Source organism: Microchirus variegatus, assembly GCF_963457635.1.
Source record: "Microchirus variegatus genome assembly, chromosome: 3".
NCBI lineage: Eukaryota > Metazoa > Chordata > Actinopteri > Pleuronectiformes > Soleidae > Microchirus > Microchirus variegatus.
In genome coordinates this window covers 14,251,590-14,274,100 of record NC_139804.1, presented here as the reverse complement: position 1 = coordinate 14,274,100, position 22,511 = coordinate 14,251,590, and the positions used below count along the sequence as shown (strand labels likewise).

The window sequence follows — 22,511 nt, the reverse complement described above, 5'->3', positions numbered from 1 at the left end:
TCAGCTTCTGTCAATCCTGTTAAAACTCACATCCATCAATTATCAAAAGCAAGAGAAAGTAGCCCAGACTAGAGATAAACAAGCTGACAGAGGGATACATTGGAGGCTGGAGTGCGGTTACTACGGAGATCATGATTTTGCATTTTTAACAAAATGTCAAGCAATGGGGAAAAAAAATTGGACCTTAGAGTGTGAATGACTATGAGCCATCAGAGTCATTTGGAAAACACATTTCCTGGCTTGGTTGAGGAGTTTGTAGGAGTTTGGAGATTGCATTCACTTCCTCTGAAGAACAGTATTGATGATAAACAATCTGTAAACTTCTGATTAAACGTCCATAAACCCTGTGGTGTTTGTAGGCGTTTGATGTCCACTGATCAGAGCATCAGTGTCATCTGCTCTTTGGTCTGGTCTGGTCTGGTCGGTCGACTGTGCTGGTTGGGTCCAATGTATTTCAGTGCAGTGTGTGACGGCTTCTTGATCACTTTCAGACCTAAATACGGCTGCAGAGCTTTTGGGACACACACTGTCCCATCCTGAAGACAAAGACAGAAGGGAAAAATAATGGTCCAAGTTATTGTTCATGTGAAAATTATAAAACCAAATGTTCATACCAAACTCCTCTGTGAAGATGTTCTATTTTTGGCAGAGTGTTGGAAATTGAGGTCTGGACTCGAGTCACATGACTGGGACTCGAGTCTGACTTTGATGATTTTAGACTCAACTTTGCAACTAGACTTTGATTTTAACATCAGTGACTTGCGACTTCTCTGTGACTTGAGCCTTTTGACTTGAAAAGACTTGCTACTTTTCCCAAAACCCAAATATTAAAAAATTATGTTATAAAGGAACATTCTGTATCTTTCATGGTGTATAGGAGAGCGTCTGTGCATGTATGAGCTGTCGGCAAAACATCCAATCAAATTAGAAAGAGACGGACAGACACACAGAGCTACTAAAAACAATACTTCACTCCCACTCCGTGAAGTGACAAAGGAACAGCGCAAGGTACAAGGAACAAATACTCACCTCTCAACACAGACAGCTGAAACAAACATGCCATAGCATGAACATTCTTTATACCAATACAAAACAAAGGGTCTCTTTGAGCTCAAAGGAAACAACGCATTGTGAGTGCTTATGGTAACACCCACTCTCTCCTGATTCAAACAAACAAAATAAAGTCATCTTATGTATAACCAGTACCTTACATAGAAAAGGTGTGTGTGGTACAGCCATCTGACTCCATTGCTGTAGGACATTTAGCAGGACGTCTTGACGGATGGTGATCTTTGCTCCTCCATAACTGGGCTGCTTTGCGGTGAGTGCTAATATCTTCATCTTGTCCACCGGATAATGGAGCTTCATGATGACCACTGGGGGCATCCCAGATTTGGGAAGCCCAATACGTCAATAACATTTGTTCAGCCGGATTCTGCCATTCTTGGTTTCCAAGTGGGGGAGTTTTGGCAGCCAGGTTTCGAAAAATATCATGCATTATTGCCTTCAGTACCTTCATTAACAGCGAAGATCCTGATATTATCCCTCCGGGATCTCACCTCCTGCTCATCCAAGCGATGAGTGAGGTTAATTTACTCGCTTTTTCCAAATCAGCAATAATATATTCAGCATTGGAAATGCGGTCTTCTGCTTCTCATTACGTTCCAAGTCATTCTCTAGTTTTGCCGCAATGATGTCCAGTTTATTTGAGAACAGTCATAGCTTCTCCTCCACGTTAGCCGCCACTTTAGCCGTAGTTTCTGCCTCTAATGAAGTTACAAGGTTAGCTCCAGCTACGTCGCCATCGTTAGCAGCTGCCTCGTCGTAAGTTAGCTGGTTGCTATTTTTCTGGGGAAGTGATTTTGCTGTCTTCTTTGCTGGCATTTCTTTGCCATACACAGTGAAATATTTTAAGTTTGATTATAAATATATATCTCAAACAAGTTTATGGGTAGTTTCTGAAATACGATAAACGTCTTTTGCCCGGAGGAGCTCTGTGGAGCAAGTTACTTACAATGGAAGCAACAGCTGATTTGTAAAACAGCGGTTTTGGGTTCACCCAGGCTAATCTTTTTCACTTTCTCTAGAATTTTTTATTTATCAGGACATTCCCCTCCCTCTTAAACGAAAAATTTAGATTTGCTGTTTTTTGCTGCTATACAGACAAAAATACTACAGCCTAAAGATGAATGTCCCTCAGTGTTAGTGTCTTACTTTGGTCTGATGAGACTCCAGGATGGCGATGATCATTCGTGGGATGGCACATGCTGTAGCATTTACCTAGAAGTGAAAACGACACACAAACACATTATAAAAATAAACTGCAGCAGAGCTAAATTGGCAGTGAAGTTACATCTGAGGTCTTACTGTGTGAGCGTACTGCAGGCTGCCATCCTCTCGCTCATATAGGATGTTGAGGCGTCTGCTCTGGTAGTCTGTACAGTTGGACCCACTGGAAACCTAACTTGGAGAGATGTGACAACGCATTGTCAGCCTTTTTGATTGCTGGGATTAAATGCCCTTCTTGTAACTACATATTGAGAGAGCGAGACAGAGAGAGAGCTGTCTATTAAACTGTGACGTCTGATTTAAAGTGCCTTTTTTTTCTGATTTTCTTATGACTACAGTTTCTAGTTTTTAAATCACAATTGTGATTTTTTTCAAACGTACATTTTAAACAAACATTTTACAAATACAAACATTATTATCAATCATCACCATCAAAGATTGATATTTATGTGTCACAAATATAATATGTGTGTTTTAGAATTAGGAATTTTTGCAACCACACCAATTGGTGACAGTGAATTTGTCCTCTGCATTTAACCCATCCTTATTACACACCAGTAGTGAACACAGACAAGCCAGACGCATGAGTGCCTTGCTCAGGGGGGCACCTCAGCTCTTGGCCTGTCCCGGGATTAAACCAGCGACCTTCCAGTTATGAGCCCCAATTCCTGTCCTCTTGGCCATGGGCTGCCTTTTAAATGGCCTGACAGATACTGTACATCCACAGTTAATGTGTTTGTGTGAGTGTCTGTGTGAGTGAAGGGGAAAAAAAGTGAACTTCAAGGTCTGTTTTGTAACATTTAGGAGGGCTTTTTGGCAGGAAATGTAATACATTATCCACATGTTTGTTTTAAAAATCACTTGGGTACATTCCACATACTAAGATGATCTGCTAGTCAAAACTTTCTGTCTTTAATGTGGTTCATTTGATCAAATAATGATCTGATCACGTGTATTTTCTACACAGGTAACGTGCATGTAATGTAGAGTAAGCTACAGTACAGTAGACAGCAGTGATGTGATGGGGCTGACCTCTCCAAAGCTGTTCCTCCCTGGCATCCAGGCTTCAATGTCATACTTCCTGTGAGCAGGAGGACCCAGTTCCTGTGTGGGCATGTCCAGCACTCTAAAGGAAAACACATATACAAACTATAGCTCAGAATAAAACTTATATAATGAAAACTAATATTTAAAACGTTTTGTAAGACCAAATAGATGTATGTAGGTGACTGTGTGTGTGTGTTGTGACCTGTAGTGCAGCTCCAGAGCGGAAAACATCTCTTTCTGCAAAGAGACAAACTCGTCGAGCAGCTGAGAGCTCTCCTCTCCCGTCTCATCTGCAGTCACTCCAAACATCTCTACCTGAACACACACCCAGTTCATTAGCATATGTATAGTCATTCCTTGTTTTTATCATATCATAGAGGAGACAAACGCAGTGATATGTGAGAAGCGAAATAAAGTTGATATGATTTACAGAAAGTGTGCAAGAATTATTTAAACAAAATTAGGCCTGTGCACAAATTTGGGCACCCTTGTTATTTTACTGATTTCAATACATTTAGCACTAACTATTGGAACTCAAAATTGGTTTGGTAACCTCAGTGACCCTTGACCTCCATACACAGGTGAATCCAATCATGAGAAAATGTATTTAAGGAGGCCAATTGTAAGTGTTTCTCCTCTTTGCATCTTCTCTGAAGAGTGGCAACATGGCACACTTTACACAAGGAGATGCTGTATGGAAGAGTAATAACCAGCCAGGAGTAACCTGCCACAAACAGAGTTGCTTGAGGTATGATAAAGCACATTTGGAATAAGGTGCTGTGAACTGATGAAACTAAAATAGAGTTATTTGGGCAAAACAAGGGGCATTTCACTTCTCAAATATCACAGTGTTTGTCTCCTATATGATATATTTAACTGAAAGTTCTTATTCAAACAACCAATAATTTATAAAGGAAAATCATGAAAATCCACTGTATATATGCATATATATATATATACCCCAGTTTGTCGACATACATTACATTATGTTCATGTATTTGTTTGAGACAGAGTGTGCTTGTATCTTTTGGACCTTGTTGAAGTGATGAACTCTGTAGAGGCCCCATGCTTCTCTGCCCGTGTCTGTCTCTGCTCTGTAGCAGGTGCTACTGCACACAGTCCTGCAGGGACAGGGACAAGTGCCAGATTACCTCAGCTGCAATTTAATTAATACACTATCTGCTGCAAACTTTGATTGACAGGTGGCCCTCACCTGACGGGCAGGTCCTTCCAGTTTACCGCATGATCCATGAAATAGCCTGAGGAAGAGACACAGTTATCAGGTTACGTCTTCCTACAAATGGATGTCTCAGGTTCTCGTTTCCAGTTGCTGCAGCACGCCTGTTCTCATTTTACTCAAAACATTATTTATTCAAATAACTAATCTATTCATCAGGTCTTTTGGTGGTTTTTGGAAAAGCATAACAGCACACGTTTAAATAGTGACTCGTTTTACATAGTCTCTTTTTCAGTATAAGAACGTTTATCATTTAAAACAGGAGAAACATTAAATAGGCATGATAGTCTTTCATGAAAAAAATATTACATATACAATATTATAGGTAAAGAATGAAAAGGCAATCAAAGAACCCTTATTATATAAACTACTTATTTTCAGCTAAAGACACATGAAAGGGTAACTAAATCCCCCTTTCCACCCAATGGCCTGATTTTGAAAAATGCCAAGAAGCGGGCAAGAAAATTGCCAAGAAGAGCTGAGCTGACTAAAAGATGGAGGAGTCTGGAGCAACACGCCAACAAGTGCTCATTTGACAAGAGGGAAAGAAAGAGTGTACCAGTAATGGTCCAAGAAAGCATGGACCAAGAAAGCCAATGGCAAAATTTGAGGGCAGTAGCTGGTGTTTGACCAGTATTCTCAGGCTCTGAAAAAGCCTGGTATTGTGACGTAAGAATCCTGTCTCCTGAATAGCAGATCCTCCTGCTCCGGGCACTAGTCCGGTTGTGTACATTGAACCGCAGAAGAAGAAGAAGAAGAAGAACGTCCGTTGTGGAGGTGTTTCACTTGCGAAAGTGTCTTCTGACTCTGGGTCTGACTCCAGGTCAAAGTCGTAAAAGGGACTGCGGCGGGGAGTCGTGACGAAGCCATTTTGAAACATTGTTAAAAAAAATGTTTGATAATGAGTAGCAGTGCATCCACCGTTCCAGAGGGGGGAGCTGCGCTTCTGAGAGCTGACGTGCCAATTACGTAACTTCCAGGTATTGGCCAATCACAACACAGTTGGGGAAGCTCTCGTTGACAGTCTGTCTTCTGGGTGTAAGATTTCAATCTGATAACAGCACGGCTGACGAGAGCTTCAGTGAGGAGAGATTACTATTCGTTTGCAGCAACTCGGAGGTTTTTGACCATAAAAACAAGTTAATGTATGTAAGTAGACCTCCATAACTATGTGCGACAGGATCACTCTATGGGAGCTTTAAAAAGAGTGGGACACAACCAAAATTTAAGGGATAGTTCCAGTTTGGAGGTTAGTGTTTATAAGGCACAGACACATGCTCTCAATGAAACATAGCTGCCTGGTGGGGATACATGGAAAACAGATTTTAGCCACTACATAAAAACTAGAAAATGAAGTTTGCATACATTTGTTTTACAAAATGTAATATCACAGCACATAAACTACTCATTAGTACTAATAATAGACAACCATATTGGTTCTGTATTGTTACAAATAAATGAAAACCGCATTGCAATCGCAGCACAGGAATCATGACAGTGGTAAACAATTGATATTCACCTGCTATCCCAACCTCCCCAGTCCCAGCCAGATTGAGGTCTGGGAACCGAGCAGGGTCCAGGGAGTAGACCTGTGAACGGTGCGCGTTCGGCTGCATCCCACAACCCTCCTGGACAAAATCACAAATCCAAGCAAGGAGAAGGCATGATGGGACTGTTTGTAGCTTGAAGATACGTTTTTGTTTTGCACAAATTAAAATTCTGTGTTTGAGTTGTTCTACTCACAAACACTGCCCCCTTCAGCATGTCAGGAACAACCATGGGAATGAAGCCCTGCAGTCAAAGCAACACACAAGACTTGCCATTTTGTATTGTAATGTATTTTGTAATGTAATGTATTTTGTTTACAAAATACATTGACAGCCAAACTTTATTTCCAAATTTTCTAGACATGAGCTTACCCGTCGCTGCAGTGTATCGAGGGCGAAGTTTTGGAGAGCAGTCTGAAGTCTGGCTCCTGCTCCCCTCAAATAGTATGACCTGTGACCTGAGACATGAGCTAAATGCCTGCCGGAGACAATAGAAACAAACTATACTGAAACATATCATTTGCAAAAACAAATAGTACCACAAGGGGAAGAGTACCTCACACTAAGGATGTACCGACAACTTTTTTCTGACCAAGTACAATTACTTAAATTAACTATTAACTATTAAGTACTTGCCGATACCAAGTACTTAATAGTACAATTACAGCAAAAAAAAAAGTTGAAAAATTGTATTTGTCTCACGTTGACTGTTGAATTTGTTAAGTTCACACTGTCCATAATAATGTTGTTGTTTTTTACTTTATACCACAACTGGTTAATAACAAACAAACATCCACTCACAATGATGCTTCATTACCAGACTTCATGAGTGGAGGCTTGCTTGTTAAACAGGTTCTCAACTCATTGTCACACTCATTGTATTAATACAGCAGCAGTTACATTTAATAGTGACCACACATTTTATTGTGCAAAACAATTACACTATAAGTATACATATAACATATAAGAGCAGCCAACTTATTGTTATAACAAAAATAAAGAATTAACTTTGTACAAATGCTGAGAAATATTTTTTAAAAGTTTTTAAAAGGACCCATAATCTTTTGCCAAGGAGTTGCTCCTAGCGTAGCCGGCAAACAAAACAGGACCTGATGACGACTTCTACCCAAATAATCACAAGACAAAAACCCGTCAAGCTGAGCAGAGGCTGAGTGAGAGGAGTAGTAGACCTGCTCGTTCTGCAGAAACTATGGAGGTTTTTGACCATAAAAACAAGCTAATGTTTTCAAGAAGACCGTTCTATCTATTAATTATTAATTATTATTAATATTTAGTGGCAAATCCTTGGCAGCATTAGACTCAATCTATATTAGTATCAGTATCGTTGTATTCCTATGCTGCCACCAATAACTACAGTCATCCTCACCTCTGCCTGATGAGACCCAGCTCCTCCCCCAGCTGTACATGGCCCCTGGGCTTGAAGTCAAACTCTACAACAAACAGTGAGAGGTTTTTAAATGTAAAATGTGTCATGAAACCATTTCATCCAAAGATCCACCACAGCACAGATCACGTCAATCACCTGGTTTCTGTCCCACCAGTTCCACCACCCTTGCCTGGCTCTCATCTCCAACTGGCTAATAAAAGAAAAATACATTTTAAAAGGGATAATTAAAGTTTTTTTTGAAGTGTTGTGAGTGAGGTACTGACACATGGGTTATGTTAGCTTGTATAAATGACACAGCACATTCTCTCTGACAGAGCACAGAGAAGAGAGAGGCCCATCCACGATCTATAGGTGACAGCAGAGCAGGAGAGTGAGCTGAGGCGTTTTGCTTGGGTGACAATCGCAGTGACAGAGAGGAGGAGGATATAGCGGTTAAATAGATGAGAGTGATGCAGGAGGGGCTGCCTGCCCCCGAGCAGAGGGACAGATTTAGGGTGGGTTGGGTTGTTCTCTATACAGCTTGTCTGACACACAATGGAGTGTAAAGATAGAGGCTCAGTGGCAAAGCATTTGCTTGGTGTGATCCAGGATAACCTCACCAGTGAAGCCAAAACTGTGGCACAGTGCCTCAAGACACATTTTAAGTCCTTTCAAGCAGTTTTGCTCCTCACATTGGTGTTACAATGCATAGAGGATAGAAAACTTGCCAGCCAATCATCAACCATCACACTTGTGCTTAGAGAAAGAAACTAGACTGTATTTCAGCCCAGGGACTGTGTCAGATGGAGTCTTTGCTCCGGTCACGGAGGAAGTACTGAAAAAACATTTTAATTCACTGATTCACTGAAACAACTGCTTTACATGTCACTAGTCACAGCACTTCTGCGCAGCCATGCAGTGATGACGGTCACGCCGCCCACATTGAGTAGGTACTATCTTGTAGTGGAAAACCAAATTATCCCTCTAGGGTTGCTGCAGTTGGACAGGTCTAGGTTCAGCAAATGTTCCCAAAGAATGAGGTCATCTGACTACCTGAATATACTAAATGACCAGATTATTCCATTAATGGATTTTTTTTCTTCCCGGATGGCTCGGGCATATTCCAAGATGATAATGCCAGGGCTCAAATTGTGAAAGAGTGGTTCAGGGAGCATGAGACATCATTTTGGCATCATGATGGCGCTGTGCCTGGGATTTGAACAGGTAAGTGTATGTGTTGTATGCTTGTTTACTTAAATTAACATTACTGCAACGTAATGTACTTGAACTGGGATCCATGTACCACTTAGTGTGTAGTTTTATTTTATGACTATATAGCTAACTAAATGAAAAGCTAACAAAGATAGACACCAACTGATAAACCTTAGCTTGTTAAAACCTATTGCATCCGCTGTTGTTTTCTCCTCTCTGTATTTTAAGATTCAACACTTTTTTCACCCGTGTGTGAAATTGCTAAAGATAGGAATTATTCTAGCGATATCTAGCGTCTTCTACATGGACCCCTGAAGAATCAGAGAGTCACTCTCTCTAAAACCGATGCCAAACAGATAGCACAATCTGATCTGAACCAGGGTAAGATCTCCGAACGGGAGCCTCATCAAATGATTTAACAACGTTGCATCAACTCGACTCCTGGGGTCTGTGCCATACAACTTCAGGTTCAAAAATTCAAAAACTATAATATGTTTAGCCAACTACTTGCAGCTAACATATTGTTAAGACTTTGTGGATTTAAGAAGGTGAATATTTTAATGTAAGCCTTTTGTTAAGGGACTAAAACTTCACATAGCCATGTCTTCAGTGGCAGTTTGCCTCCGTATCTCAGGCTTGTTTCTGGTGCAGGGGGGTACAGCAGTGGGTGCACACAGCACAGTGAGCACTGAATATGTCTAAGAACCTCAGACAGCCACATTTCAAAAAACCTCAAGTATCACTTCAACTAACAGACTTGCTTCACAGCACACATGCTTTGGACAGAGTGTAAGAAAAGTGTACTAACCACATCAGGGTGTGTGGTGTTTGGCAGCCTCAGTGCTTGAATGTAATGCTCCTGATCCAGCTCAGTCTCTTTAGCACAGAGCTGATTGAGCCTGTTGCGGATCTCTCGACCCTCCTGTAGAGCACGGGTGTACTCTGAGAGCTGTAGGACAAACAAGGAACCAGGTGAATGTAATTTACCACTGACATTAGAGATTTGCTGGCATGGAAATCTGCAGCTGGAACTTACATTGGCCAGAGTTTTCTTGTCATAGTTGTTCTGTGAGGAAATGAGAAAACGATTAAACAAACCTAAAGCAAGAAGATGGAGATTTATGAGGATGATTTAGAAAACATTTAAAAAAACTCAATCTTCATCAATTAACATTAAAAACAACCGACACAAAAAGCATATTGTAGAAAACGTAAGGTGGTGAACAGCACTGATGTAAGAACCTTTACTGACCACTAGTGTTCTGACTGAGTCACTGATGCGTTTCTTCAGGTTCTCCAACTCAGAGATTTCTGTCCTCAGTGCCTGAAGTTCCTGCCACACACATACCTATAGTGTAGACACACGGGACATTTAGTTTAAAAAAAATACATTCAAAAATACATGACAATGGACATTATTATTTGATCTGTTGCGTTTTCTGTAATGTCGTGTTTTGCAATATAAAATATTGTATTTTCTGTAATGTGTTTTGTGAAATGTTGTTGTGTTTTCTGTAATGTTGCTGTGTTTTGGGAAATGTGTTTTCTGTAAGGTTGTGTTTTGGGAAATGTTGAGTTTAGTTAAATGTTGTTGTGTTTTCTGTAATGTTGTGTTTTGTAATGTAAAATGATGTTGTGTTTTCTGTAATGTTGTTGTGTTCAGTGAAATGTTGTTATGCTTTCTGTAATGTGTTTTGTGAAATTTTGTGTTTTGTAACGTAAAATGTTCAAAGGCGGACAGAGTACACAGCTTCATTACTTGAGTAAAAGTAGAGATACCCCTTGCTAAAATTTACTCAAGTACAAGTACAGAAATGTGTAATATCAGAAAAGAAAATTCAGCTAACAATTGTATGTTTGTGCCAAGTGACAACTGTGTGTATGTGTCTCATCTTATTTTGTCCATGGTTTCGTCTCTCAACTAAATCTGCGTTTTCTGTAATGTCGTGTTTCGTAATGTAAAATGTTGTTGTGTTTTCTGGAATGTTGTTGTGTTTTGCCCCTAGCTGTAAACTAATTACAATCGTTAAATGTTACATACAGAAATTAATAAATTAAGAAGTTCAGGTTGTGGTCTCCATGATGACTACTGGTCATGAGAAGGTTTATGCCAGAAACAGTCCTGAAGAGGTAACAAATGTGGCATTGGCAGGTAGTGGCACCTCACTGGCAGTCCGTGACAGCCTATGACAACTTCTGGCCTTTCCGTGGCATTTACTGACACCTGCTTGGTGTTTAGAGACGCCTCCCTTGACTCGCTGACAATAAAGGCGGGGCCACATTTGTTGTTACAACAGTCACTTCCTCCATGGATCATGATGAATACAAAATAAAAGTATTAGGGAAAAATCAACTATTTGTTTACTTATTTTAGTGTATAAAGTTTTGCATGATTTCCCTATGTTTTGTACTTCTTAATATTATCTAAATATACATTAATATCTGTTCCATAGCTTAAATGTGAATGTTAAAGGGGAAATAAGTAGTTTATAGTGCCATCTAGAGGAGAGGCTGAAATTTACAACAAAGAACTGCTCCTCTGCTCACCCCCTCCCTTCCCTGAGTGCTACGGTATCCGCAGCTGGTCAAATGTCGTCCTCGTCGTCTTTCTCCGTGTCAGCAGATGAGGTTCGTGAGGCGAGGGAGAGGGCGAGCTACCGTGGCCGTAGCTTACGAAGCGGAGAGAGAGGAGGCGGGACTTACGCTACAAGTAAAGAGACGCTTGTTTTGTTCTCTCGTATTTGTCCTTACAGGCTCCGGTAGAAACATGGCGTCTCGCTGCTAACAGTGGCTATGCAACCGCGGTCCGCGGTCATGTTATTTTACATGACTTTTTGAAACACTACGAAAATGAAACAAAAACTATTATACAGCGACTAGACAATGCAGGAGCACATAATATGTATAAAAAAGTGGATTTTGGGTTATATAAACACATAAATACTACATATTGTACCTTTAAATAGTGTACATATTGTACTATTCTTATTCTTATATTTAATATTTCCCTGTGTTTATATTATTCCTATCATTTGTTACCTTAAGCAGTGACAGAGTGACAATGGACACTGACATACACTGCCAGACAGAGTGCCAGAGCCTGCCACAGAGTGCCAGAGAATGCCATAGTGTCCATTGTCACTCTGTCACTGCGTAAGGATAAGAATAATATAAACACAGGGAAATATTAAATATAAGAATTAGAATTGTACAATATGCACACTATTTTACATTCACATTTACACTATGGAACAGATATTAATGTATATTTAGATAATATTAAGAAGTACAAAACACAGAGAAATCATGCAAAACTTTGTACATTGAAATAAGTAAACAAATAGTTGATTTTTCCCAAATACTTTTATTTTGTATTCATCATGATCCATGGAGGAAGTGACTGTCGTAACAACAAATGTGGCCCCCGCCTTTATTGGCAGCGAGTCAAGGGAGGCGTCTCTGAACACCAAGCAGGTGTCAGTAAATGCCACGGAAAGGCCAGAAGTTGCCACAGGCTGTCACGGACTGCCAGTGAGGTGCCACTACCTGCCAATGCCACTGGGAGGATCTCGGTGCTGCTGCCGTTTTGAATACCTATTCATTCTTCCATTAATTTTAACAGCCTTAACAATGCGTTAACTAGTTGGTCCTAACAAGGTCAATGTTTATGCCAAAATAAAAAAAAATAATGTCAAGAGGTAACAAACTTACAATGTACACACACACTTACAATCTTGTTGACATCGTCTGCGCACAGGTCCCCCTTCCTGTTCTCCACATTAGCTACGACTTTGTCAGTGTGCTCACACACCGCTCTCATGTCCAGCTCGGGTTTGTCACTGTAGCCTTCACGGACATGTTCATACAAACTGCTCCGGACTCCGTGACAGCAGCGCTGCAGTTTGACCAACACGCTGCTCCTCCACGGTGGCTTCAACATTAAGTGACCGGTGTTTCTCACAGTCACAACCATGCCTATGAGCGTCGCCATGTTTGTCTTGTGGTTCATGCTGCATTTGCGTGGTGTAGGAATAATTCGACTCTTAAGAAGTGCGGACTCTTTGACAATCGTACACCACGCACATCAAATGTCCTGCGTTTGAGTTGAACGACAGGGAATTCGATTACTACATACAATTTTAAATTATTAGCCATACATATATGCTAGGGTACAATTTATTATATCCAATGAAATCTACCTCTACAAAACAGCCGTGTTTCCCTGAATGCAACACGAATGCGGAACTGATTAATTCATTAAAATACAGATACAACTAAACAAAGCATGGTGAATACATCGTTTTGTAATATTATTTAAAATATTCAGAATCCATTATTTTACAGCATTTGTGACAATAGAGTAAACCACGTTGTTATTCGAGCAGCGAAATAAAAACATCTCAGCTCCAAACAACAAACGTCACGAGCCAAAGGTCAGCCAATCACATGAGCGGAAGTTTAACGTTGCGGTAATCCGGTTCAGACATGACAAGTGCGGCCGACTGAACCTCATTTTCCAATAAAACTGGAATCTCCGGTGTATCGACACAGAGCTGTGTCCGTGTGCCATGGTGGACTGACACATGTCGGAAGGTGAATAGTTTCCTCTGGAGCAGACCTGGTGCTCTGTGAGCGTGTAGTAGCTCTGTCAGTTGGCAGTGATGTTGGTCACTGAGCTGCTGGAGCAACAGCGAGCAGCCTCTCATCTGTAGGCCGACCGAGCCCTCCACACTCACCGAATGGGAACCCGGGGTCTGCTCAGAAACTTGAGCTAATACGCGGCGAGCCTACTTCAACAATTCCTGCTAAACGTGAGACCACAACAGCTTTCACGGTGGAAACGAGAAGACGAGCGAAGGTAATGAGGGCGAGAAAAATTCACCTTGTCAGCGGGGAAGAGATGCTACAGCAGCAGCAGCAGCCTGCTGTGTGATTGTATGCGTCTTATTGGGGCTAGTCATTCAGGAATTCATTGTTCATCTGGTATGATAAAGGAAAAGGGAATGATATTGTGGAATTAGGGTGTGGTGAAGCTCTAGTATGTAATATGCCATTCTTAATATAAAGCAATGCTGCTGCCATGTGACCCTTACTGTATAGGCAGATGTTTTATGGAGTCGCTTTAAAATGTTTTGCGTTCCATCACCTGAAGAACCCTACTTGGAACTCGGACCACCCCAACTAATATTTACAACAACATAATTACAGAAATGAATGGTGAGAGTTAGTTATATCTACCGTTCATGCATTTACAGTTAAGGTAGACGTTTGTCTACTGATATTACATTGAAATGATAACCAAACTAATTATTTGCTTCCAAATAGCAACTACTTCATTTAACGTAGCACAGTCAAGATTCAGTTCCTGCTAAAAAAAATACATGCCAGTCTAATTTTCCACAACTGTGTTCAATCTCACATTCCATTCCAGCTGTGATCATTTCTCACCAGGAGTTTGCCTTGATTTGTATGTCCTTCTATTGTTTGGGTACTGAGTTCTACACATGTGGTACCAGTGGACCTCTTCACATAACACCAAACATCAACCATGAACTGGACAGTGTTGTGCTATGGGAAGCATGCACAGGGGCAATTGCCTATATTGCCTACACTACGCTAAACAGGCGCTATAATACAAAGACCCGTTTCTAGCATGTAGATATGAGATGGGTAACGTATGCAGTGTTTGTTCGCTTCAAACACACATGATGATTCATATCTGCTTTGTGTATGCCTCCAGATGAATGCTGTGCGAGGGGGCACAGTAACCTGGCGTCCCCAGCCGTGGCAGGACGGGGACGGGGGTGGAGGGGAGCCTCTGTCAGACTCTGACTCAGAGGAGGAGGACTTCCCTGATGACAGCACCACCCCATTAGGGGACTATATCACACATGGTGAGTGAGACAGTTAAAAAAAACCTAGCCCGGACATTCCATTAAAGCTGTTTTTTGTGTGTATCTGCGTCATTACCTCATTCACAAAGCCCTGAATTTTCTAAACAAACAGTTCAGCCATTACTGAGAACGCTGTCTTTTATTGTAATCTCGGGCTCAGCGAGATCTCCCTTTTGGTTACGTAAACACCGGTTCTCCTGAAAAAGCATATCCTCCTGCTCCGGGCACATCCTGTTGCGTACATTGAACCGCAGAAGAAGAATAACGTCCGTTGTGGAGGTGTTTCACGAGTGACAGTGTCTTCTGACTCTGGGTCTGACTCAGTGTGTTCTGAGTCAGTGTCTTCTGACTCTTGGCAGCTGTGGCCTAGTGGTTAGGGCTTCGAGCTCGAGACCGGAAGGTAGCCGGTTCAATCCCCGACCAGTCCGTAGCTGAAGTGCTGTTGAGCAAGGCACTTAACCCCCCTCACTGCTCCCCGAGTGCCGCTCACTGGCATGGCAGCTCACTGTGCTGGGTTAGCATGTTCTCCACCTCACTGTGTGCTGTGTGTGTTCACTAACTCACTGCAGAATTGAATCTCCCCTTGCGGGACTTAAAGGGTTCTTAATCTAATCTAATCTTAATCTTACTCCGGGTCAAAGTCATAAAAGGGGCTACGGCGGGGAGTCGTGACGAAACTATTTTTAAACATTGTTAAAACAATGTTTTGATAATGAATAGCAGTGCATCCACCGTTCCAGAGGGGGGAGCTGCGCTTCTGAGAGCTGGCGGGCTGATTATGTGACTTCTGGGTATTGGCCAATCACAAGACAGTTGAGAAGGCTCTACGCTGGCTGGCCAATCACAACACAGTCTGTCTTCTGGGTGTGAGATTTCAGTCTGAAACACCGCGGCTGAGGAGAGCGTCAGTGAGGGGAGATTTTGATCGATTCGTTTGCAGAAAATAGCAGGTTTTGGACCATAAAAACAAGTTAATGTATATAAGTAGACCTCCATAACTAACATATGTACAACAGGACCACTCTATGTGACCTTTTAAAAAAAGGTGCAGGTTTGAGCAGTGTGCGAAATGCAGCTGATGAGTTTGATCCAACGTGGTTTTGTTGTATGAACTGCAATATTAAATGTATCGATCTATCTTTCCCCTTCTTGTGTCCTCACCTGTCTCTATTGTTTCAGGACTGAAGCAGCTACTGGATGCTCAGCAGCTGTGTGATGTTACTCTACTCGTGGAGGGGAAGAAGTTCATGTGTCACAGGTATTTTGTGCCAGGCTTCCCTTATCTGACAAAGTACCAGAAATAATCAACTTTTGTAATAATAAAAAACTGACCGTAAAATATGGTTTCCTGAATCAGCATATTCACGCTTTTTAATTCCTCCATGTGCACTTTAAAAGGGATACATGATATTATCAGCATTATATTGGTATTGGCCAATATTGGCTTTAAAATATTTTAAAGGATATCAGCAAACATGCCAAGATCCCCTGAAATGACTCATGATGAAAACAGTAGGCTGAATATGCTGCTACCTTCTTGACATATTTCTATGCTTGTGGCCTTTATATCTACATCTGCTGTGACATGAGTATGCAAAATATAATTGTATTTTTACTAGTTTCGTTATCGGTTATTGGCCCGAGTGCTCCTGATATGACTGCATTTTAGATATTGGCAAAAAGAACAATATCACTTTGCACTCTTGATAGCAAGCTAGTTAGTTACATCATTATATTGCACAGCGCTTGTTGTGTGGCGATGTTTAAGGAAAAAAGATGAATGTATTACCTGTAATGACAGTAAAATAACAGTAAATAAATATTATTTAACATTCGCCTCAACAATTGCCAATTTTAACTCATTTGACGCTCCATGCTGCAACTGCGGTGGCTCCACCAGATGGTGAAAGACGCAAATCATTTGCCGGATTAATCTATAAAGTAGTATAGGCTCGCTTTACATTCATACTGAGAAGAGCAAATACACATGTATTTAAAGTAAAGTAATACAGGGCATTATTTTAGATTTTCCGACTCACGAGCGCCCCCCCCCCCCCCCCCCCCCCCCACAGTTGCTGTGTCTAATTGCACTGTCGTAAATACCACTCCGACACAATGACACGCCTGCTCCTCAGATCAGCACAAAGTTGCAGAAAACGACGACGTCATCCAACAAGGTACAGTAGTTTTTTGTGTTTTCCAGGAATATCACATTTATCACACAGTTGTAGTCGTTTCATTTATCAGACCTGTAGTTTTAGCTGTCGTGGACTCACTCAAAGTGGTCGTCTTTAGAGGTGAGCTCATAGAAGCTATGGCTGCTGGTCTATGCTGTTAAATCATGAAAAAAGTGACGAGAGGGATGATCAATAATGTACATCATGAACACTGTGCAGCACATGCTGCATCATGCTTATATGGAGCCATATTACATATATTGACCACAGACAAATGAGCTTGTGTTCAATGCTAAGTTGTAGTTTATTCAAAATGATTAACTTGCAGTACAACAGTGGTTAGAATCTTTCACATGTTTTCTTTCTCATGGTTTTATCACAGGATTACTCCTCACCTCTCAGCACAAGCTCTTCAGGGGCAGAGACAACGACCACATCCCTGAGCCTGGAGTCAATCAGCAGCAGTACAGACACTTTGTTTACTGGTCATTCCAAGCTGCTGTGTTTGGAAAATAAGGCATAAATATCCTGATCCAAGGGACACGTACACTGGCTTATGTAGAAAAAATAAAACTCTTATAGCCAGTAAATGTTAATATATTATATATAAATATTAATTATATTTTATATTGTTGTGCCAGCATTTGTGAACTTTTGTTTTATTTATTTATACTTTAAGCTAATGCAGTATATACAGTATGCTTTTTTTGTACATGTTCTTACAATTGTTTTACAAATATTTATTTGAGAAAAATAAAACATTATTTGTTCTTTGTTATGGATATTAACTTCTTTTCTATTCACTTTTGCCTTTATTGCTATGACTACAATCTAGCAGTAATTGGCAAATGAAAATAGTGTGAAAAGTATGCAAAATGAAATGTAATGTACAGAAAAAGTCTTTCACATAATGCAAAAAGTCAGCACTTGTATGACACACATTTGGCGATGTACCTAGTGTATGATGACCTAAATAGTTATAGATTATAGATTATAGATCTGTAAATTCAGCTCACATGGATAAGTAATGTCTAAAAAACCATGTTACATCAGAAAAACAACACCCACAGGATCAACTATCAATGCGACTGCGACATAGTTCCTTTGTGTGTATCTATTTCCCCCAAAAAATAAATAACATTTTCAATCGTTACATCATAAATTGATGCGTTTTCTGCCGCATTTGTCATTGTTCTTCAGGAGGGAGGCGTCAGAGAGTGCGTTTTTAGAGTCATTTGTATATTAATATGTGGGAGGAACAAGGGCGTGGTGTGTTACTCATTCACCTCTGCTCAGTTTCACGTTTGTATAAAGATGTATAAAGAGAAGGTGATCTCAAATTTTGAGAGTACGCCATCTTTCGGTATGATATCTGCGCACTCTTTTATACATGAGGCCCTTGGTCTTTCCCAAAGACCATTGTGAACAATGACGCTATCAGGCTAATTAAGGTCTATCACCCTTTGGCAAGATATGATACTAGCCAATGGAGGGCTACGAGGTATTAAATATGCAGGGTTCCCAAACTTTTGCTGTGGCCCTTTTTCCTTTTCTCTTGTTTTGAGACACTTGCTCAATTGTTCACATTAACAGAAATTTTGACCAGGCTGCCCAAACCTTTGCATGCCACACTAGATGCGCTGTATGAATGGGTGTGAATGGTGAATAGCAAAACTGAAGTGTAAAGCAGCCTTGAATGGTCATCAAACTGAACACCACATAAAATGCTACTTTCTATATTCCTCTCTTTTTCCTTCTGACCCTTCCTCTCCTCAGAGTCCTCTTGGCTGCTGTAAGTCCCTACTTCCGGGCCATGTTCACCAGCCCTCTGGTGGAGTCCCGTCTCACAGAGATCCGTCTGGAAGAGGTGACGCCATCTGTCATGGAGACCGTCATCCAGTTTGTATACACTGGTGAAGCGGGGCTCTCTCTGGACACGGCTGAGGATCTGTTTGTGGCCGCCAACCGGCTTCAAGTCATGCCCCTTCAGGACCTGTGTTCCAGGTGAATCTGCCGTATTCAGAGTTTATCAAGTTTACGCTGATCAGAACTTTAAAAATCAATCATTCTTACCTTTTCATTGATTCGTTTTTTTCTTTTCCTGCCTATTTTTCTGACCGTCTGCATATTCTCTTCCCTCCTTTCTGTCCAGGTTTCTGTTTGAGCACCTCTCAGTAGAGAACTGCCTGGGGATGTACTCCCTGGCTCGGTCTCACCACGACCAGCTGCTGCTGCGTGCCTCCCTTCGGCTGGTTGCTCAGCACTTCCCCCGGGTTGCACGGCAGAAAGACTTTCTTCTACTTGACCATGGCACTTTAGGCAGCCTCCTTAGTTCAGATCGCTTGGGCGTGGACTCTGAGGCTGAGGTATACGATGCAGCACGTCGCTGGGCAGAGCACCAGCCTTTAGACCGATACGCTCACATGCCCGCACTGCTTCACCACCTGAGGCCGGGGCTGCTGTCCCAAGAAGAGAGCCGAAGACTGAGCCAGGAGTTGGGACCCGCTGCAGCAGGTGAGGGCCTTGGAGGGCCCCTGAGACCACGGGAGGGAATGTTTGAGAAAAAGATAGTCTGTGTGGACTTGACACCCCGGGAAGATGAGAATTTAGCCTCAAGAGACTACACAGTGGACTGCTTTGATCCTCGAACGGGGAAGTGGGAGAAGTTGGCAGCATTGGGATCCCTTGTCAGTCCGGGCTGCACTGCAATGGGTGACAGGCTGTTTGTAGCTGGTGGAATCCTGCGGACAGGCTCTGTATCTGCAGCCGTGCATGAATACGATGCTGTTTTGGACCATTGGATAGAGCGACCATCAATGGTCCAGCCCAGGGCCATGCTCGGTCTGCTGGGCTGTGGAGAGTCCCTCTATGCTTTAGGTGGCAGTAACCGCTCGGCCCTGTTGGACTCCAGTGAAACCTTGGAGCTGTCGACACTACGGTGGATTCCGGGGCCTCGGCTGCCGCTCCCGCTGCGTGCCTTTGCCTGTGCAGCACTACGTGGACGACTCTACCTTCTGGGTGGAACCACGCTAGAACAGAACCGGGCTGTAGTCCACTCAGGAGTGCTTATTTATCACACCCTAACTGACTGCTGGACACGTGTGGCTCTGGAATCTGGCGCCACCTGCCTCGCTGGAGGAGTAGCCGTGCGAGGAGGAGTCTGTGCAATTGGTGGATACATGAGGGACACGACTAAGTTCCTGGATGGAAACTACACTAACCTGGAGACTTTAGACGCTACTGGCCGTGTTTTGTTTTTCAAAGAGGGCAGGGGGTCCGGGGTAGAGAGGGAGGTGACTGGTGGAGGAGTGATGGTAACTGCAGAGCAGCGTGGGGGTGCAAGTGGTGGAAGTGACCGAGCTCCAAGCCCTGTGGTATTTCCTGGGCTGCCGCGGCGGATAGCAGCTGGGGGCGTGGCCAGGTGGAAAAGAAGGATTTATGTGCTAGGTGGGGAAAACGGCTCACGGTTCTATGACAGCGTATACTGTTGGAAGCCTGGCTGGCGCAGCTGGGTTCAGAGGCGTGAAAAGCTGCCTGGGGATACAGGAGGAGTTAGCCAGTTTGGGTGTACCACTCTAAAATTCCCCAAGAAACATATCCTGTCCAGACTGAGACTAGCCAAAGAAAACTGCAAGAAGGCCATTGAGTAGCTTGACGGGGACCAGTATGAGTGAAGGGGAGGCGGCCATTGCTGTGACACAGAGGCACGGTCCTGGCTGAGGTTTGAATTAATGAAGAAACAATTTTTACAAATAGAGTGCAGCCACAGAGTAGTTTAATAATGACATGGATATGAACAGATCTTATGAAATGTATTTCGGATTGGTAGAGCAAGTGGAGCCAGAAACTGGATTTAAATAGGCACAAAGCACCTGAATGTAACCTACATCCACTAGCTGTTATAACATTGAAGTCCTCTAAGAGAAACACAGCAGTGTAATGTTGTCAGCTTTTTGATGGTGTACATTTTTGGGTGGGCTTTTTGAGAATAATTTTTCACCCTGTGAAGTTTCCAGCAGTTCAGACGGATACCTGCATATCTGTGATGAGGCTGTGTATCACTGATTTGTCTGAACCTAAAGTTCAGGTTTTTTGACGTGAACTTTTTATGAGGTACTGACACATAGTCTGTCGGAGAGCACTGTGTGCAGGCTCACGTTCATTAAAAACCTGGCTGCCAATGTGGATGCGAGCATTAACGGCTCTCCTATGTACTGTACATTTTTTATTTACCGTTTTTTTTTTTTTTTTTGTAAGGTGGCATATTTGAAAATTCATGGATGACAATTACATACACATTACACGCACATAGCAAATATTTGAGTTGAACTGAATGCACTTTCACCAAGCACTCAGGACAATTTACTATAGATTGTTGAAAGAGGGCACCAGATGTGTGATTTTCTCATTTTAGTGTTTGAGTTTGAGTTCAGATTTATTCAAGTGAACCTAATAGCAACTCCTGTGTCCTTGTGACAGTTAGAAGTTTACAAACCACAAACTGTTTCCGGTTAGTCACTTATTGTGAGATATAGCAGCAAACTTATTCTGGAAGTACCCTAGGTTTAGGCTGGTGTAGATTTTGATCGATGAGCCTTTTGTTAAAGGTCCCCTATTGTGAAAATCAACTTTTTGATCTTTTAGTACTGATATTAAGGACTCAGTGGGCCATACCAGTCCCCAAAATGTGAAAAAACAAGACTCAGTCATGTTTTAGTGGTTCCACTTTGTGTAAGTATAGGCGATAAAACATGCGATGTTTACACCTCCCGACCAAGTGACGACAGTGCGTACATTTCACCGTGAATGTTGGCACCCTGCCAGGCAGAGTACTTCACAGAGTACTTCACAGCTCCACCGTAGCTCCCCCTTGTCCCTGTGAAATACGAGACTGCAGGCAAGGTAGGAAGAGCGGAGCACAGCGGAGCAAAGTGTTTTACACAAACTTCCAGCCTCAGAATATTTTTGTGTCCAGTTGATATATTTTATTTATGAAAAAAATGTTCACAAGCTTTACAAGCCCTTTGTTGTTGATCGCGTATGTAAATTCCTATGCTGGAGGGACACCTTGATCGCACCAGTTACGTGCCTGCAGTTAGCAAGTGGAGTGTGTGGATCGGTGATATGAGGAGCACGCGTTTGAAAGCACTGCAGAAAGATGTAGATGTTGTCCTACATTTCTTCTCAACCAAAGGCTGCCTTTCTGTCGTGTTTACACGTTCTCTCCTCGCCGCAGTTGCACTGGTGCGTTCAGGGTCTTTTTCTAGCATGGGAATTTACATACACTCCGTGCGGCGCATTAATCGTTTTTCTTCGATTATTTTATGATCGCGAGAAGCCAAAATTGTGGTCACTCTATGCATTACGGTGAAACGCAGTAACAACAGGTAAATGGACATTACTATGGGGTATATGGAGCAGGGGTTGTGACGACGCTGCATGACAATAGGTGATAAGTGGCGATAGTTAGATCAACACTCCCGTGGAAGCAGTGGATGTGTGTTTACCTGGGTCCCATTCACATGTAAATGATCAGGCACAAAACCGAGCTCTTGTGCTTCATCCTTATGATATTTTGACTAAAGCACGACACAGACATGTTTATTAGGGCACCAGGACCTAGTTTAACTTGGGTTAATAGGGTATAATATGGGACCTTTAAATGTCTAAAATCTTTTATCCCTTGTGTCCCTGTTGGCAGCCATGTCTAGAATGAGAGTG

General features: G+C 42.1%; 2 protein-coding genes across 2 annotated transcripts; one reads left to right on the top strand and one right to left on the bottom strand.

Annotated features, from left to right (window-relative positions):
- Nucleotides 1–377: 377 nt before the first annotated feature.
- On the bottom strand, nt 378–12,710 carry sars2 (seryl-tRNA synthetase 2, mitochondrial; the record flags this gene model as incomplete). The annotated part of the gene is made up of 16 exons (XM_083886839.1): nt 378–536; nt 2,215–2,280; nt 2,368–2,460; nt 3,322–3,415; nt 3,539–3,651; nt 4,370–4,457; nt 4,550–4,595; nt 6,093–6,201; nt 6,317–6,364; nt 6,493–6,598; nt 7,508–7,571; nt 7,664–7,718; nt 9,528–9,668; nt 9,756–9,785; nt 9,972–10,067; nt 12,450–12,710. 16 exons carry the CDS (start codon nt 12,708–12,710, stop codon nt 378–380), a joined length of 1,569 nt encoding a protein of 522 aa, XP_083742965.1.
- A 1,749-nt stretch (nt 12,711–14,459) lies between these two features.
- LOC310925364 (kelch repeat and BTB domain-containing protein 8) lies at nt 14,460–20,440 on the top strand (the record flags this gene model as incomplete). The annotated part of the gene is made up of 4 exons (XM_083887308.1): nt 14,460–14,613; nt 15,793–15,871; nt 18,567–18,794; nt 18,943–20,440. 4 exons carry the CDS (start codon nt 14,460–14,462, stop codon nt 20,438–20,440), a joined length of 1,959 nt encoding a protein of 652 aa, XP_083743434.1.
- Nucleotides 20,441–22,511: the final 2,071 nt, after the last annotated feature.